The sequence below is a fragment of the Oncorhynchus gorbuscha genome, linkage group LG18 (assembly GCF_021184085.1).
Source record: "Oncorhynchus gorbuscha isolate QuinsamMale2020 ecotype Even-year linkage group LG18, OgorEven_v1.0, whole genome shotgun sequence".
Lineage (NCBI taxonomy): Eukaryota > Metazoa > Chordata > Actinopteri > Salmoniformes > Salmonidae > Oncorhynchus > Oncorhynchus gorbuscha.
The window spans coordinates 72,158,496-72,177,226 of NC_060190.1; the positions used below are offsets into that span (position 1 = coordinate 72,158,496).

The 18,731-nt window shown below is 47.1% G+C and overlaps 1 protein-coding gene across 1 annotated transcript; it reads left to right on the forward strand.

Moving 5' to 3' along the window:
* LOC124002934 lies at nt 1-13,129 on the forward strand. The gene is made up of 3 exons (XM_046310785.1): nt 1-739; nt 8,483-8,670; nt 12,299-13,129. The coding sequence occupies exons 1-3, from the start codon at nt 188-190 to the stop codon at nt 12,516-12,518; spliced, it is 960 nt and encodes a 319-aa protein (XP_046166741.1). The 5' UTR covers nt 1-187; the 3' UTR covers nt 12,519-13,129.
* The last annotated feature ends 5,602 nt before the right edge of the window (nt 13,130-18,731 follow it).

Consider the following 18,731-nt stretch of genomic DNA (forward strand, 5'->3'; position numbering starts at 1 on the left):
CCTCATTGGTTGTCTCACTCTAATCAGCAGAGCGAGATGAGGACAGCGATCAACCTGCTATTAATGTCTACGCTATTCTTGTAAACATTTAGTAGCTTCCTCGTCTAATGTTAATTGCTATTTGAATTGATCCGTTTTTATAGACCCAGCCTTTGTGTGTAGTTTTTTTGTTGTTGCGACGGGAACCATGTTTTCGAGGCTCTCGGCGACCGCTTTGGATCTGTGTTTAAACTCCACGACCAGGGCAGCGGCGCAACTTAAAACGAGCAGACCAGCTGACGTTACCTGGCCGTTGCGTAACAGCCACACATTCAATAGCTCCAGGTCGTTTTGTGGATATGTCCGTGGTGGTGGTCGGGATGATTCTGCACTTTCGCCTGGTGGAAAGCGAGAAAAGAGAGAGAAGGACATGTTTTCCATCAAAAACTGGGACTCGGTTCGTTTCATAATCACGCATCGGGAACAATTACCTCGAGGAACCCTGTTCGCTTTTAATTTCTCCAACAAAATTATTTTCAGCCCTACATATTGTAACACTAGCTTACCGCTACATCGGACGAATGGAGGCCAAAACAGACAGAAACGACATATAGCTGGACTTGAAAGGGTTTTGTTGACGTCTGGCGCGGTGGTCTGCAAGCATCGCTTCTGTCCCACGTCGACTGTGCAAATGAGGGATCTGTCCTCGGTTGCTGCCGCGCCGAAAGGCCTGGAAGACTCGGCCGCTGTTCTCAAAGGGGTAAATGTTCAACTTTCAATGGTATTTGTTTAACCTCCCTGTCTCCGAATTTAACCATGTTTGACCAGCAATCATGCCCCACTTAGCTACACCAAACAACACGACCCTGAACCCGCGCGGGGTTTCGTGTCGAGTCAACAGTTGCTGGTTCTCTGCCTGTTGTTTTGAGACATGACACAGTAATTACATTTCTAAACGGATTGAAATACTAGTTTGTTACAAGTAATTGGCCTACTCCACATTATAACGTCAGTCGTGTACATTGCAGCTATGTTATGTAAGTAGCATGACGCGGACACAGCTCTCTGCTGAGAATAGGCCTAATGCTGTCCCTGTGGGGTTGTACTTTATAGCCAGATATGGGTAGCTTGGTGTACAAAAGGCTCTCTGTAACTATCAGGAAACTTAACAAGTTATACAACATCCAGAGTATTTTTATTAATCTTCATTCCACAGTACCGCACTGTCCTGCTTCTATTTACCTTGTCCAGTGTTTTGGTCAGAGAGAAATTCAGAGCGTTTCTCTCTCTGGGGTTCAGAGCGTTTCTCTCTCTGGGGGTTCAGAGCGTTTCTCTCTCTGGGGTTCAGAGCGTTTCTCTCTCTGGGGTTCAGAGCGTTTCTCTCTCTGGGGTTCAGAGCGTTTCTCTCTCTGGGGTTCAGAGCGTTTCTCTCTCTGGGGTTCAGAGCGTTTCTCTCTCTGGGGTTCAGAGCGTTTCTCTCTCTGGGGTTCAGAGCGTTTCTCTCTCTGGGGTTCAGAGCGTTTCTCTCTCTGGGGTTCAGAGCGTTTCTCTCTCTGGGGTTCAGAGCGTTTCTCTCTCTGGGGTTCAGAGCGTTTCTCTCTCTGGGGTTCAGAGCGTTTCTCTCTCTGGGGGTTCAGAGCGTTTCTCTCTCTGGGGTTCAGAGCGTTTCTCTCTCTGGGGTTCAGAGCGTTTTTCTCTCTCTCTGGGGTTCAGAGCGTTTCTCTCTCTGGGGTTCAGAGCGTTTTCTCTCTGGGGTTCAGAGCGTTTCTCTCTCTGGGGTCCAGAGCGTTTCTCTCTCTGGGGGTCCAGAGCGTTTCTCTCTGGGGGTCCAGAGCGTTTCTCTCTGGGGGTCCAGAGCGTTTCTCTCTCTGGGGGTCCAGAGCGTTTCTCTCTCAGAGGGGGTCCAGAGCGTTTCTCTCTCGGGGGTCCAGAGCGTTTCTCTCTCGGGGGGTCCAGAGCGTTTCTCTCTCGGGGGGGTCCAGAGCGTTTCTCTCTCGGGGGGGTCCAGAGCGTTTCTCTCTCGGGGGGGTCCAGAGCGTTTCTCTCTCGGGGGGTTCAGAGCGTTTCTCTCTCTGGGGTTCAGAGCGTTTCTCTCACTGGGTGTTCAGAGCCACACTGGACGCTCTGATGGAGGAGTTGGGTTGATCTGACCTCAAAGCGGCAGTCAAACACCCAAGCTAACTAGTAGAGTTAACTAGCTACTTTCAGACACAAATGAGAGAACAACCCTCTGACCATTTTACTCGCCCCAGTAGAGCTGGTTATGCTGTTTTCATTTTACCCAGAGAGTTGGTGACTCTAACTGTGCTGCTGGCAACAATTTAATTACGTTTTTTACGCCTGAGTGAATTTTTAGGGGCTTCAGTCAAGTCAATAGTAGATAGCCTGTTTAACGCACCCATAGGCGTTTCAATAGTAGATAGCCTGAGTGAATTTACTAACGCACCCATAGGCTACCGCTTCAGTCAAGTCAATAGTAGATAGCCTGAGTGAATTTACTAACGCACCCATAGGCTACCGCTTCAGTCAAGTCAATAGTAGATAGCCTGAGTGAATTTACTAACGCACCCATAGGCTACCGCTTCAGTCAAGCTCTACTCGTCTGAGCCTGTAATAAATAAATTGAGGATGGGATGCACTTGGGAAAAATCGAGTATATTCTTATTTTAATAAATCGTAATCATTTCCCCTTTCCTCCATAACCCGGGTTGTTCTGAAAACAGCAGGAACCTTGAGACAAGGTCCTGAGTCATCATTATAAAGGAAAAGCTGCATGTGAACAGATGGGATTAGACACACTGTTCTGTTAATGCTGTGGGGTCCATGGTAAAGACTCGTTATTTAGCTGGAAGACCCTGCCAAGTATAGGCCTGATTTTCATGATTTCTAACACATCTAACACAGCAACATTCTGCTTGAAGGTCATGACCTAAGAGGGCTTAACTAATGCTGGTATGTTTGTCCTCGGCCCTCTCATTCAAAGTAGCAGATGTGCTAGTGAGGGTGGCGGGCTGGGCCTGGTCAGGGTGGTGCTGTGTGTTTGTCTGCCGTCTGCATCCTCTCAAAAGCTGTTATCATACTCACACACACACACAGTCCCTCTGTTCTTGTTGCCTCCCTGCTCCCTATACCACTCACTCACATGACCTTCCCACGGCTGCTCTCTGCCTGCTCTGCTCTGTTCCTCTCTGGCTTTCCAAGCCAGTCCGTGTCTGTCCTTCTCTCTGCCTGCTCTGCTCTGTTCCTCTCTGGCTTTCCAAGCCAGTCCGTGTCTGTCCTTCTCTCTGCCTGCTCTGCTCTGTTCCTCTCTGGCTTTCCAAGCCAGTCCGTGTCTGTCCTTCTCTCTGCCTGCTCTGCTCTGTTCCTCTCTGGCTTTCCAAGCCAGTCCGTGTCTGTCCTTCTCTCTGCCTGCTCTGCTCTGCTGGCTTTGTCCTCTGTCCTTCTCTCTGCCTACTCTGCTCTGTTCCTCTCTGGTCTGTCCTTCTCTCTGCCTGCTCTGCTCTGTTCCTCTCTTGCTTTCCAAGCCAGTCCGTGTCTGTCCTTCTCTCTGCCTACTCTGCTCTGTTCCTCTCTGGCTTTCCAAGCCAGTCCGTGTCTGTCCTTCTCTCTGCCTGCTCTGCTCTGTTCCTCTCTGGCTTTCCAAGCCAGTCCGTGTCTGTCCTTCTCTCTGCCTGCTCTGCTCTGTTCCTCTCTGGCTTTCCAAGCCAGTCCGTGTCTGTCCTTCTCTCTGCCTGCTCTGCTCTGCTTCCTCTCTGGCTTTCCAAGCCAGTCCGTGTCTGTCCTTCTCTCTGCCTGCTCTGCTCTGTTCCTCTCTGGCTTTCCAAGCCAGTCCGTGTCTGTCCTTCTCTCTGCCTGCTCTGCTCTGTTCCTCTCTGGCTTTCCAAGCCAGTCCGTGTCTGTCCTTCTCTCTGCCTGCTCTGCTCTGTTCCTCTCTGGCTTTCCAAGCCAGTCCGTGTCTGTCCTTCCCTCCGCCTCTTTGGCCTTTTGTCTATTGTTGGAGAGGCTTGTGATGCGTCACTGCACTAGCCTGGTCTCACCCCGTGTTGTTTGGGTCAAACAGAAAGACAACAACAGGAGGGAAAGGGACTGAGCCATGTGGCTATTTTAGTGCTCAGTTGAAACCTGCTTAGAGGGCATTTTAGCAGGGAGATTCGGATGACCGATCTGTTAAAAAGAAATGTTTTCTCTAATAACAGTGTGGGTGAAGGGGGCTGTGCCTAGTTATTTCCTGCTCTGCTGTGGCAGCCGCTTCTAGGTTTCTATTGGTCATATAACCGTACCTATCATCTATTGGAGTTCGTTGCAGTATGATTTCTCCAGAGTCTTCTATTATAATGCTGTGTTATTTACTGTAGCCCGAAGAGCAGCTAATCCATGTACTACTATGTTGCCCTGCGTGCCCAGACACTTAGGCTTCGTACAGCGCATTCAGAAACTATTCAGACCCCTTGACCTTTTCCACAGTTTGTTACGTTACAGCCTGATTCTAAAATGTATTACAATTGCCCCCCCCCACCCAAATCTACACACACTACCCCATAATGACAAAGCAAAAACAGATTTTTTTTACCCAAAAAATTGCAAATTTGTAAAAATGGAAAAAAAAATAGAGGCACCTCGGGGGTTTGTAGTATATGGCCAATATACCACGGCTAAGGGCTGTGTCCAGGCACTCAGCGTTATGCCGTCCTTGAGAACAGCCCTTAGCCGTGGTATACAGTGCATCTGGAAAGTATTCAGACCCCTTGACCCCTTCAACATTCTGTCACGTTACAGCCTTATTCTGGACTACACACACTACTCCATGATGACAAAGCAAAAACAGGTTTTTAGACATTTTTTTGCAAATGTATAAAACATTTGTATCACAATTTACATAAGGATTCAGACCCTTTACTCAGTACTTTGTGAACCTTTGGCAGCGATTACAGCCTTGATTCTTCTTGGGTATGACACTACAAGCTTGGCACACCTGTATTTGGGGAGTTTCTCCCATTCTTTCTGCAGATCCTCTCAAGCTCTGTCAGGTTGGATGGAAAGTGTTGCTGCCAAGCTATTTTCAGATCTCTCCAGTGACGGCCTACCGGGGAACAGTGGGTTAACTACTTTGTTCAGGGGCAGAACGACAGATTTGTACCTTGTCAGCTTGCGGGTTTGAACTTGCAACCTTCCGGTTACTCGTCCAACGCTCTAACCACCTGCCTTACATTGCACTCCACGGGGAGACTGCATAGCAGGCAGACTGCATAGCATGGTAAGGTGCTAGCTAGCATTACACTTATCTTACAAAAAACAATCAATCTTAACATAATCACTAGTTAACTACACATGGTTGATGATATTACTAGTTCATCTAGTGTGTCCTGCATTGCATATAATCGATGAGGTGCCTGTTAATTTATCATCGAATCACATACTACTTCAACAAACGGGTGGTGATTTAACAAGCGCATTTGTGAAAAAAGCACTGTCATTGCACCAATGTACATAAACATCAATGCCTTTCTTAAAATCAATACACAAGTATATATTTTTAAACCTGCATATTTAGTTAATATTGCCTGCTAAAATGACTTTCTTTTAACTAGGGAAATTGTCACTTTTCTTGCGTTCTGTGCAACCAGAGTCAGGGTATATGGAGCAGTTTGGGCCGCCTGGCTCGTTGCGAACTGTGTGAAGACCATTTCTTCCTAACAAAGACAGTAATTAATTTGCCAGAATTGTACATAATTATGACATAACATTGAAGGTTGTACAATGTAACAGCAATATTTAGACTGATGGATGCCATCCGTTAGATAAAATACGGAACAGTTCCGTATTTCACTGAAAGAATAAACGTTTTGTTTTCGAGATGACAGTTTCTGGATTTGACCATATTAATGACCTAAAGCTCATATTTCTGTGTGTTTATTATAATTAAGTCTAATTAAGTGATAGAGCAGTCTGACTGAGCGGTGGTAGGCAGCAGCAGGCTCGTAAACATTCATTGAAACAGAACATTTGTGTGTTTTGCCAGCAGCTCTTCCTTGTGCTTCAAGCATTGAGCTGTTTATGACTTCAAGCCTATCAACTCCAGAGATTATGCTGGTGTAACCGATGTGAAATGGCTAGCTAGTTAGCGGGGTGCGCGCTAATAGCGTTTCAATCGGTGACTGCACTCGCTCTGAGACCTTGAAGTTGCCCTTGAAAAAGGGCCGCGGCATTTGTGGAGCGATGGGTAACGATGCTTCAAGGGTGGCTGTTGTCAATGTGTTCCTGGTTCGAGCCCAGGTAGGGGCGAGGAGAGGGACGGAAGCTATACTGTTACACTGGCAATACTAAAGTGCCTATAAGAACATCCAATAGTCAAAGGTATATGAAATACAAATGGTATAGAAGGAAATAGTCCTATAATTCCTATAATAACTATAGCGTAGCCTAGTGGTTAGAGCGTTGGACTAATAACTGGAAGGTTGTGAGTTCAAACCCCCGAGCTGACAAGGTACAAATCTGTCGTTCTGCCCCTGAACAGGCAGTTAACCCACTGTTCCCAGGCCATCATTGAAAATAAGAATATGTTCTTAACTGACTTGCCTGGTTAAATAAAAAAATAAAAAAATAAAAAAACTTCTTACCTGGGAATATTGAAGACTCATGTTAAAAGGAACCACCAGCTTTCATATGTTCTCATGTTCTGAGCAAGGAACTGAAACGTTAGCTTTCTTACATGGCACATATTGCACTTTTACTTTCTTCTCCGACACTTTGTTTGCATTATATAAACCAAATTGAACATGTTTCATTATTTATTTGATGCTAAATAGATTTTTATTTATGTATTATATTAAGTTAAAATAAGTGTTCATTCAGTATTGTTGTAATTGTCATTATTACAAATAAATATATAATCGGTATCGCTATTAATCGGTATCGGCTTTTTTTTGGTCCTCCAATAATCTGTATCGGCGTTGAAAAATCATTGGTCGACCTCTACTCCAGAGATGTTCAAGTCTGGGCTCTGGCTGGGCCACTCAAGGACATTCAGAGACTTTTCCCGAAGCCACGCCTGCGTTGTCTTGGCTGTGTGCTTAGGGTCATTGTCCTGTTGGAAGGTGAATCTTCGCCCCAGTCTGAGGTCCTGAGCGCTCTGGAGCAGGTTTTCATCAAGGATCTCTCTGTACTTTGCTCTGTTCATCTTTGCCTCGATCCTGACTAGTCTCCCAGTCCCTCCTGCCGAAATACATCCCCACAGCATGATCCTGCCACAACCATGCTTCACCATAGGAAGGTGCCAGGTTTCCTCCAGACTTGACATTCAGGCCAAATAATTAAATCTTGGTTTCATCAGACCAGTCAAATCTATTTTTTCATGTCTTTAGGTGCCTTTTGACTCGAAGCAGGTTGCCACGTGCCTTTTACTGAAGAGTGGCTTCTGTCTGGCCACTCTACCATAAATACCTGATTGGTGGAGTGCTGCAGAGATCGTTGTCTTTCTGGAATGTTCTCCCTTGTCCACAGAGGAACTCTGGAGCTCTGTCAGAGTGACCATCGGGTTCTTGGTCACCTCCTCCCCCGATTGCTCAGTTTGGCAGAGTCTTGGGGGTTCCAATTTCTTCCATTTTAAGAATGATGGAGGCCACTGTGTTCTTAGGGACATTCCTGAGCCCGGACTTGAACCTGATCAAACATCTCTGGAGAGACCTGAAACTAGCTGTGCAGCGACACATCCCATCCAGAGCTTGAGAAGAATGGGAGGAATTCCCCAAATACAGGTGTGCCAAGCTTGTAGCGTCATACCCAAGAAGACTCTATGCTGCCAAAGGTGCTTCAACAAAACACTGATAAAGGGTCTGAATACTTATGTGATATTTCATTTTTTTGTATTTTTATAAATTTGCAAATGGTGTTGTGTGTGTATTTTGATTAGGAGAAGAGAAAAAATAACATGTTTTACATTAAGGCTGTAACGTACCAAAATGTGGAAAAGTCAAGGGGTCTGTATTCTTTCTGAATGCACCTTACGTTTGACTGATACCTGCTTCTGTTTGTTTTCTGCTGACTCGTCGGCTGTGGCTGACCCATCGTAGTCCGTTTTCTGCTGACTCATCGGCTGTGGCTGACCCATCGTAGTCCGTTTTCTGCTGACTCGTCGGCTGTGGCTGACCCATCGTAGTCCGTTTTCTGCTGACTCGTCGGCTGTGGCTGACGCATCGTAGTCCGTTTTCTGCTGACTCGTCGGCTGTGGCTGACACATCGTAGTCCGTTTTCTGCTGACTCATCGGCTGTGGCTGACGCATCGTAGTCCGTTTTCAAAATGTTCCCGTTTTCAAAATGTTCATTGAGTCTCAACGAATACAAAGACTGTATGAAAAAACGTTCTTACTATTTGATATGTGGAACCAGTGTTGATATTCCGTGACCAGGGCACACTTTAAAAAGAGTCAATCTCAATGTGACGTTCACCAGTTTTTAATTAAAAGATCAATTTTAAAAAATCGCTCTTTCTCTCTGACCCGACCAGGACCAGACTCCAAAGGAAGCCTCAGCCAAGGTCCCTGAGGAGCCCAAGGTACCAGAGCCCGAAGAGGACAAACCCAGCAAGGCCCAGCAGCTGAAGAAGGTGTTTAAGGAGTACGGAGCAGTGGGCGTCTCCTTCCACATATGCATCTCCCTCATGTCTCTGGGAATGTTCTACCTTGCTGTGTCTAGGTAATGTCCTTCCACGTATGCATCTCCCTCATGTCTCTGGGAATGGATATAGGGGGAAGGCCTACTGATGGTGTAATGACTAGAGAGAAGGCCTACTGATGGTGTAATGACTAGAGAGAAGGCCTTCTACTGATGGTGTAATGACTATAGAGAGGCCTACTGATGGTGTAATGACTATAGAGAGAAGGCCTTCTACTGATGGTGTAATGACTAGAGAGAGAAGTCCTTCTACTGATGGTGTAATGACTATAGAGAGAAGGCCTTCTACTGATGGTGTAATGACTAGAGAGAGAAGTCCTTCTACTGATGGTGTAATGACTAGAGAGAAGGCCTACTGATGGTGTAATGACTAGAGAGAAGGCCTTCTACTGATGGTGTAATGACTAGAGAGAAGGCCTGCTGATGGTGTAATGACTAGAGAGAATGCCTTCTACTGATGGTGTAATGACTAGAGAGAAGTCCTACTACTGATGGTGTAATGACTAGAGAGAAGTCCTTCTACTGATGGTGTAATGACTAGAGAGAAGGCCTTCTACTGATGGTGTATTGACTATAGAGAGGCCTACTGATGGTGTAATGACTAGAGAGAAGGCCTTCTACTGATGGTGTAATGACTAGAGAGAAGGCCTACTGATGGTGTAATGACTATAGAGAGAAGGCCTTCTACTGATGGTGTAATGACTATAGAGAGGCCTACTGATGGTGTAATGACTAGAGAGAAGGCCTTCTACTGATGGTGTAATGACTAGAGAGAAGGCCTTCTACTGATGGTGTAATGACTAGAGAGAGAAGTCCTTCTACTGATGGTGTTATGACTATAGAGAGGCCGACTGATGGTGTAATGACTATAGAGAGAAGGCCTTCTACTGATGGTGTAATGACTAGAGAGAAGGCCTACTGATGGTGTAATGACTATAGAGAGAAGGCCTTCTACTGATGGTGTAATGACTATAGAGAGAAAGCCTACTGATGGTGTAATGACTATAATGAGAGAAAGCCTACTGATGGTGTAATGACTAGAGAGAAGGCCTACTGATGGTGTAATGACTGATGGTGTAATGACTAGAGAGGCCTTCTACTGATGGTGTAATGACTATAGAGAGAAGGCCTTCTACTGATGGTGTAATGACTAGAGAGAAGGCCTTCTACTGATGGTGTAATGACTAGAGAGAAGGCCTACTGATGGTGTAATGACTAGAGAGAAGGTCTACTGATGGTGTAATGACTATAGAGAGAGAAGCTTCTACTGATGGTGTAATGACTAGGCCTTCTACTGATGGTGTAATGACTATAGAGAGAAAGCCTACTGATGGTGTAATGACTATAGAGAGAAGGCCTACTACTGACGGTGTAAATAGAGAGAAGGACTGACGGTGTAATGACTATAGAGAAGGCCTTCTACTGAAGGTGTAATGACTATAGAGAGAAGGCCTTCTACTGATGGTGTAATGACTAGAGAGAAGGCCTTCTACGGTGTAATGACTATAGAGAGAAGGTCTTCTACTGACGGTGTAATGACTATAGAGAGAAGGCCTTCTACTGACGGTGTAATGACTATAGAGAGAAGGCCTTCTACTGACGGTGTAATGACTATAGAGAGAAGGCCTTCTACTGACGGTGTAATGACTATAGAGAGAAGGCCTTCTACTGATGGTGTAATGACTAGAGAGAAGGCCTACTGATGGTGTAATGACTATAGAGAGAAGGCCTTCTACTGATGGTGTAATGACTATAGAGAGAAGGCCTACTGATGGTGTAATGACTATAGAGAGAAAGCCTACTGATGGTGTAATGACTATAGAGAGAAAGCCTACTGACGGTGTAATGACTATAGAGAGAAGGCCTACTGACGGTGTAATGACTATAGAGAGAAGGCCTACTACTGATGGTGTAATGACTATAGAGAGAAGGCCTACTACTGATGGTGTAATGACTATAGAGAGAAGGCCTTCTACTGAAGGTGTAATGACTATAGAGAGAAGGCCTTCTACTGACGGTGTAATGACTATAGAGAGAAGGCCTTCTACTGACGGTGTAATGACTATAGAGAGAAGGCCTTCTACTGATGGTGTAATGACTATAGAGAGAAGGCCTTCTACTGACGGTGTAATGACTATAGAGAGAAGGCCTTCTACTGACGGTGTAATGACTATAGAGAGAAGGCCTTCTACTGATGGTGTAATGACTATAGAGAGAAAGCCTATTGACGGTGTAATGACTATAGAGAGAAGGCCTTCTACTGACGGTGTAATGACTATAGAGAAAAGGCCTTCTACTGACGGTGTAATGACTATAGAGAGAAGGCCTTCTACTGACGGTGTAATGACTATAGAGAGAAGGCCTTCTACTGATGGTGTAATGACTATAGAGAGAAAGCCTATTGACGGTGTAATGACTATAGAGAGAAGGCCTTCTACTGATGGTGTAATGACTATAGAGAGAAGGCCTTCTACTGATGGTGTAATGACTATAGAGAGAAGGCCTTCTACTGATGGTGTAATGACTATAGAGAGTAGGCCTTCTACTGACGGTGTAATGACTATAGAGAGAAGGCCTTCTACTGATGGTGTAATGACTATAGAGAGAAGGCCTTCTACTGACGGTGTAATGACTATAGAGAGAAGGCCTTCTACTGATGGTGTAATGACTATAGAGAGAAAGCCTATTGACGGTGTAATGACTATAGAGAGAAGGCCTTCTACTGATGGTGTAATGACTATAGAGAGAAGGCCTTCTACTGACGGTGTAATGACTATAGAGAGAAGGCCTTCTACTGACGGTGTATTGTAGGATAATCCGCTGTTAGTTAGACTGTCTGTAGCCGTGGGCCCATGGCCCGGTTACGTGTCCTATCTCTGACTGCCTGCCGGCTCTCTGCTGGCTCTGTGCCAGCTGTGCCCAGTAGGCTGCATACCAGGAGGATAGAGCCTCGATTATCAACCAGCTCACAGATTTCCCCTGACAGCAGTAATATGGCCCTTAGACTCAACACCCTCCTGGCCAGCATGACGCTCCAGTTCACTATCATCCCAGATAATCACCGTGGGGAGAGACATGCATTCTGAAATGGCATCCTATAGTGATGTGTTGGTACATTGCAGTGCACCATGTAGGGAATAGGGTGCCATAGGGCTCTGGTCTAAAGTAGTGCACTATGTAGGGAATAGGGTGCCATAGGGCTCTGGTCTAAAGTAGTGCACCATGTAGGGAATAGGGTGCCATAGGGCTCTGGTCTAAAGTAGTGCACCATGTAGGGAATAGGGTGCCATAGGGCTCTGGTCTAAAGTAGTGCACCATGTAGGGAATAGGAAGGCGTTTCGGATGTCACCATGTTAAATGAAAGCGTAGAGAGACCTTCTAATGGGCTGAATAAATCGTTTTATGGATGTTTTTAATTTAATGACAGTTAACCTTTTTTTGTATAGCACTCTTCAATTAACAAAGTGCTTCACATCATAAAATAATGATGAAAATGAGATGATCCCTGTTGTACTTCTCTCCAATAATGTGTGTGTGTGTGTGTGTGTGTGTGTGTGTGTGTGTGTGTGTGTGTGTGTGTGTGTGTGTGTGTGTGTGTGTGTGTGTGTGTGTGTGTGTGTGTGTGTGTGTGTGTGTGTCCTCTCCACAGTGGGATTGACATGGCTGCCATCCTGTACAAGATAGGTTTTAGTGAATCTCTGCTTCAGTCCAGGTTGGCGGCGGGGACCAGTACATTTGTCTTGGCGTACGCCGTCCACAAGCTCTTCGCTCCTCTCCGAATCAGCATTACTTTGGTGTCGGTGCCTCTCCTCGTTCGGTACCTCAGAAAGACTGGCCTCTTCAAGACCCCCAACTCACCCACACCCTGATTGGCATACCTCAACCACACCCTGATTGGCAGACCTCACCCACACTCTGATTGGCAGACCTCACCCACACCCTGATTGGCAGACACCACCACCTCACCCACAGCCTGATTGGCAGACACCACCACCTCACGCACAGCCTGATTGGCAGACACCACCACCTCACCCACAGCCTGATTGTCAGACACCACCACCTCACCCACAGCCTGATTGGCAGACACCACCACCTCACCTACAGCCTGATTGGCAGGCACCACCACCTCACCCACAGCCTGATTGGCAGGCACCACCACCTCACCCACAGCCTGATTGGCAGGCACCACCACCTCACCCACAGCCTGATTGGCAGGCACCACCACCTCACCCACAGCCTGATTGGCAGGCACCACCACCTCACCCACGGCCCGATTGGCAGGCACCTCACCCACAGCCTGATTGGCAGGCACCACCACCTCACCCACGGCCCGATTGGCAGGCACCTCACCCACAGCCTCATTGGCAGGCACCTCACCCACAGCCTCATTGGCAGGCACCTCACCCACAGCCTGATTGGCAGGCACCTCACCCACAGCCTGATTGGCAGGCACCTCACCCACAGCCTGATTGGCAGGCACCTCACCCACAGCCTGATTGGCAGGCACCTCACCCACAGCCTGATTGGCAGGCACCTCACCCACAGCCTGATTGGCAGGCACCTCACCCACAGCCTGATTGGCAGGCACCTCACCCACAGCCTGATTGGCAGGCACCACCACCCACAGCCTGATTGGCAGGCACCTCACCCACAGCCTGATTGGCAGGCACCTCACCCACAGCCTGATTGGCAGGCACCTCACCCACAGCCTGATTGGCAGGCACCTCACCCACAGCCTGATTGGCAGGCACCTCACCCACAGCCTGATTGGCAGGCACCTCACCCACAGCCTGATTGGCAGGCACCTCACCCACAGCCTGATTGGCAGGCACCTCACCCACAGCCTGATTGGCAGGCACCTCACCCACAGCCTGATTGGCAGGCACCTCACCCACAGCCTGATTGGCAGGCACCTCACCCACAGCCTGATTGGCAGGCACCTCACCCACAGCCTGATTGGCAGGCACCTCACCCACAGCCTGATTGGCAGGCACCTCACCCACAGCCTGATTGGCAGGCACCACCACCTCACCCACAGCCTGATTGGCAGGCACCACCACCCACAGCCTGATTGGCAGGCACCTCACCCACAGCCTGATTGGCAGGCACCTCACCCACAGCCTGATTGGCAGGCACCACCACCTCACCCACAGCCTGATTGGCAGGCACCACCACCCACAGCCTGATTGGCAGGCACCTCACCCACAGCCTGATTGGCAGGCACCTCACCCACAGCCTGATTGGCAGGCACCTCACCCACAGCCTGATTGGCAGGCACCTCACCCACAGCCTGATTGGCAGGCACCTCACCCACAGCCTGATTGGCAGGCACCTCACCCACAGCCTGATTGGCAGGCACCACCACCCACAGCCTGATTGGCAGGCACCACCACCCACAGCCTGATTGGCAGGCACCACCACCCACAGCCTGATTGGCAGGCACCACCACCTCACCCACAGCCTGATTGACAGGCACCACCACCTCTAACAAATATTCCCTGTTTTTCCAGATATGGCTTGTGTAGTATTTCTAGAATCGGGAAGGATTACGCTTTGAGTCCCTCTAACTTGGAATTCTTCAACTGTGATTTCTGCAGGAGAACAAACTGGGACTTGTTGTGATGTGTTTCTGAATTTGGAAACTCCTTGATGACCCACGAGGTCCACTTTTAACCCACCTATACATTTATATTTTATATATGAAAGTTCAGTAGTTAGACCTCACGATGTCTGTTTCAAGGCTCTGCAGTTTCCGTCGGTTTCATTTTTATTCATCTTAGTTTGTGCTTAACAGAAGCTATGGTCCATGGTGATTTTGATGACCCGTTAGTTCATGAAGAAATACGCGCCATGTCTGTGAATTACTGGAATAAACAATGAGTCCACTGTTCCAGGTTCATCAGTGATTTATAGTGACAGAAAGTTTCAGTTTAAATTCATCCGTTCTTGACCTACACTGAGTGGATAAAACATTAGGAACACTCTTTCCATGACAGACTGACCAGCTGCATCAAAGTGTAAACTATGACCTCTTAGTGATGTCACTTGTTAACTCTACTTCAATCAGTGTAGATGAAGGAGAGGATACAGATTAAAGAAGGAATTTGTATGGATTTTTTTGTCAATTGAGACATGTATTGTGTTTGTGTGCCATTTAAAGGCTGAATGGGCAAGACAAAATATTCAAGTGTCTTTGAACAGGGTATGGTAGTAGGTACCAGGCGCGCCGGTTTGTGTCAAGAACTGCAATGTTGCTGGGTTTTTCACACTCAACAGTTTCCCGTCTGTATCAAGAATGTTCCACCACCCAAAGGACATCCAGCCATCTTGACACAACTGTGGGAAGCAATGGAGTCAACATGGGCCAGCATCCCTGTGGAACGCCTTCAACACCTTATAGAGTCCATGTCCTAATGAATTGAGACTGTTCTGACACCTTATAGAGTCCATGTCCTGATGAATTGAGGCTGTTCTGACACCTTGTAGAGTCCATGTCCTGACTAATTGAGGCTGTTCTGGTGGGGGGCAACTCAATATCAGGGAAGGTCTCCTTAATGTTTTGTACAGTGTGTTTATGCATTCTAAAAAAAGACAACCAAGGATGATCTGTCCCAGATTATACTGATTTACAATCATACTGAACCAGTTGGCACTGAACACAGACCTCAGGGATGATATGTAGACTAAATCCTCCCTTATTTAACAGAAGTTGAGAATGTTGTAAACGTTTTGAAAGGATGTTCTTTAGGATCAGGAATGTGCTGGTTGCTGATGGAGGTTGGTCTCAGTCCGTCAGCATCTGTTTGTGCTGGGAAGGTTCTTCCTGGGTGGGGGGCAGGGGGGGGGGATGATGTAGCTGATCACCACTACTAGTGGAGGAGCCTTGTTCTCCTCTCTTCGTAGTGTCTGGTGAATGGATCAGCAGAAATATTCAGGTGTTAAATCTCTCCCACGTCATTTTGCCTGGAACCAAAACGGTGACCTTTTTTTTACCCTTTGTTTTCCATCACAGGTGGTAGAAAAGGAACGTAAGTTTGGATTCCAGGTGACCTTTTAATAATTAGTCAAGCAATCATCATTTGTGTCTAATGCAAGGACTTTTTATAGCCTGATTCCTGCTCTGTTAGTGCTGCGACTCCTACGGTCATTGTTGTTTGGTATGAAAATACCATAGGAGTTGGCAAGACAGTACAAACACATCAGGGACCAGGCTAAGTTCTCTATGATAAGCTCTGTATGGACTAAGGACATGATGTTAGCATATCCATCCATACCATAGTTATGAATATGATAATTGTGGAAAATATATATCTTTTTTGAATTGGAGTTGTATTTAATGATAAAAAAGGACTTGCTATCCTCCTTCTGTGTACTTGTTGTTATTGGAGCACAGTGCATGTTTCACCATAACATTAACACGGAGTATATAAAGCATTAAGGACACCTGCAACGCTGCTGGGTTTTTAACACAACAGTTTCCCGTCTGTATCAAGAATGTTCCACCACCCAAAGGACATCCAGCCAACTTGACACAACTGTGGGAAGCATTGGAGTCAACATGGGCCAGCATCCCTGGGGAACGCTTTCAACACCTTATAGAGTCCATGTCCTGATGAATTGAGGCTGTTCTGACACCTTGTAGAGTCCATGTCCTGATGAATTGAGGCTGTTCTGAGGGCAAAAGGGAGGGGTGCAACTCAATATTAGGAAGGTCTCCTTAATGTTTTGTATATTCAGTGTATATGAGAACTATAACCTTGTCACGTGTACACTGTACAGCCATGATTTTAGTCAACGTTCTATTCAGCTGCCCTTAAAGGAACACACCCACGCAGGCAGAGTGTAATACCACCAACAGCCACACGGCGGCGGTCCTGTACTGCGACTGATCTTCACTGTCTCTGCAACGATATTGCTTAAAACCTCATTCACTTTACAAAGACTGTTAAAAATAGCCCACAGAACTGCATTGGGTCTAAAATTTGTATAACTGATGCGCATTTTGACAGACAACCCGGAAACATTTAGATTTAGCCCATGTTCTACCAGGTCAAATCTACAACAGCTACTCTTTCTATTGCTGCCCATGATGATGTTAATAGTTCCAGATAAAACGGACACCCCTGCCTTACTCTGTATCCCTAAATAACCCCTGTCTGTTGTACAGGCCTGTCTCCGATCAAGCTACACCTGGGGGTTTTCTTTTTTCAGTCAGTTAAATAATGCACAGTGTATTCAGGGATGTATAATAATTAAACAGCTCTGTTCAGTTACAGTGGTGAAATGGGGAAGTGCATCACTATCTTCTATACCTGTAAATCTACAGGTATATGTTTCCAGCAGCTTGAACACAAGAGCACGCAGGCAGGCAGGTACCGACACCCACACACACTCCAGTCTCGTTATCTGGGCTGAAGAGGACTCTTAGCTGCCATCGCCTCTCCATCCCCTGGATGTCCCCCATGGCTAGGAACTAATTGGTGACAGCTAGGCAGGAAGGAAGGCAGCGCTTCTAACCACACTGGCAGGCTGCTCTAGCTAGCCTTTCACTCCTACTCTCCTCTCTCTCGCCCTGTCTCTCTCCCCTCCTCTCTCTCACCCTGTCTCTCTCTCACCTTCTCTCCCTGGGTCTCTCCTCTCTCTCACCCTCTCTCCCTGGGTCTCTCCTCTCTCTCACCCTGTCTCTCCTCTCTCTCACCCTCTCTCCCTGGGTCTCTCCTCTCTCTCACCCTGTCTCTCCTCTCTCTCACCCTCTCTACCTGTATCTCCATGTGATTCCCTCTCTCTCACCCTCTCTACCTGTATCTCCATGTGATTCCCTCTCTCTCATCTCTCTCACCCTCTACCTCTCTCTCCATGTGACTCCCTCTCTCTCACCCTCTCACCCTCTCCCCTCTCTACCTCTCTCACCCTCTCCTCTCTCTCTCTCCGTGTCTCTCTCCCTCTCCTCTCTCACCCGTGTCTCTCCCTCTCCTACCTGTCTCTCCTCTCCCACCCTCTCTCACCTGTCTCTCTCTCCCTCTCTCCCTCTCTCTCACCCTGTCTCTCTCTCTCTCACCTCTCCCTCTCTCACTCCTCTCACCCTGTCTCTCTCTCCTCCCTCTCTCCTCTCTCTCTCTCTACCCTGTCTCTCCGTCCTTCTCCTCTCTCTCCCTCTCCTCTCTCTCACACCGTGTCTCTCTCCCTCTCCTCTCTCACACCGTGTCTCTCTCCCTCTCCTCTCTCTCACCCTGTCTCTCTCTCCCTCTCCTCTCTCTCACCCTGTCTCTCTCTCCCTCTCCTCTCTCTCACCCTGTCTCTCTCCCTCTCCTCTCTCTCACACCGTGTCTCTCTCCCTCTCCTCTTTCTCACACCGTCTCTCTCCCTCCTCTCTCTCACCCTGTCTCTCTCTCCTTCTCCTCTCTCTCACTCGCTCTCCCTGGGTCTCTCCTCTCTCTCCCTGTGTCTCCCTCCCTCTCTCACCCTCTCTACCTGTCTCTCCATGTGACTCCCTCTCTCTCCACCTGTCTCTCCATGTGACTCCCTCTCTCTCCTCTCTGAGACCAGTTGTGACGAGTGAAGGACAAACACTTTGGGCATGTTGTTGACACAGTATGAATGCTGCCACTCACAGCATCCTCTACCGGTCTTACTGAGACCCAGGCTTCACGGTAGAGTCTAAATGGAAAGTCAACAATTCAACAAGTCTATACTTGCAACAGGAGTAGAGCAGGGACCATAATGCACCAAACGAGAGGCCTGCAGTTTAGCTGTGAGGAGCTCTCTCTCTCCCTCTCTTTCAATTCAAATTAAATGACATTTAAGGCCTTTATTGGCATGGGAAACATGTGTTAACATTGCCAAAGCAAGTGAGGTAGACAATATAAAAAAAGTGAAATAAACAATACAAATTTAACAGTAAACATTACACATACAGAAATGTCAAAACAATAAAGACATTACAAATGTCATAATATGTCTATATACAGTGTTGTAACGATGTGCAAATGGTTAAAGTACAAAAGGGAAAATAAATCAACATAAATATGAGTTGTATTTACAATGGTGTTTGTTCTTCACTGGTTGCCCTTTTCTTGTGGCAA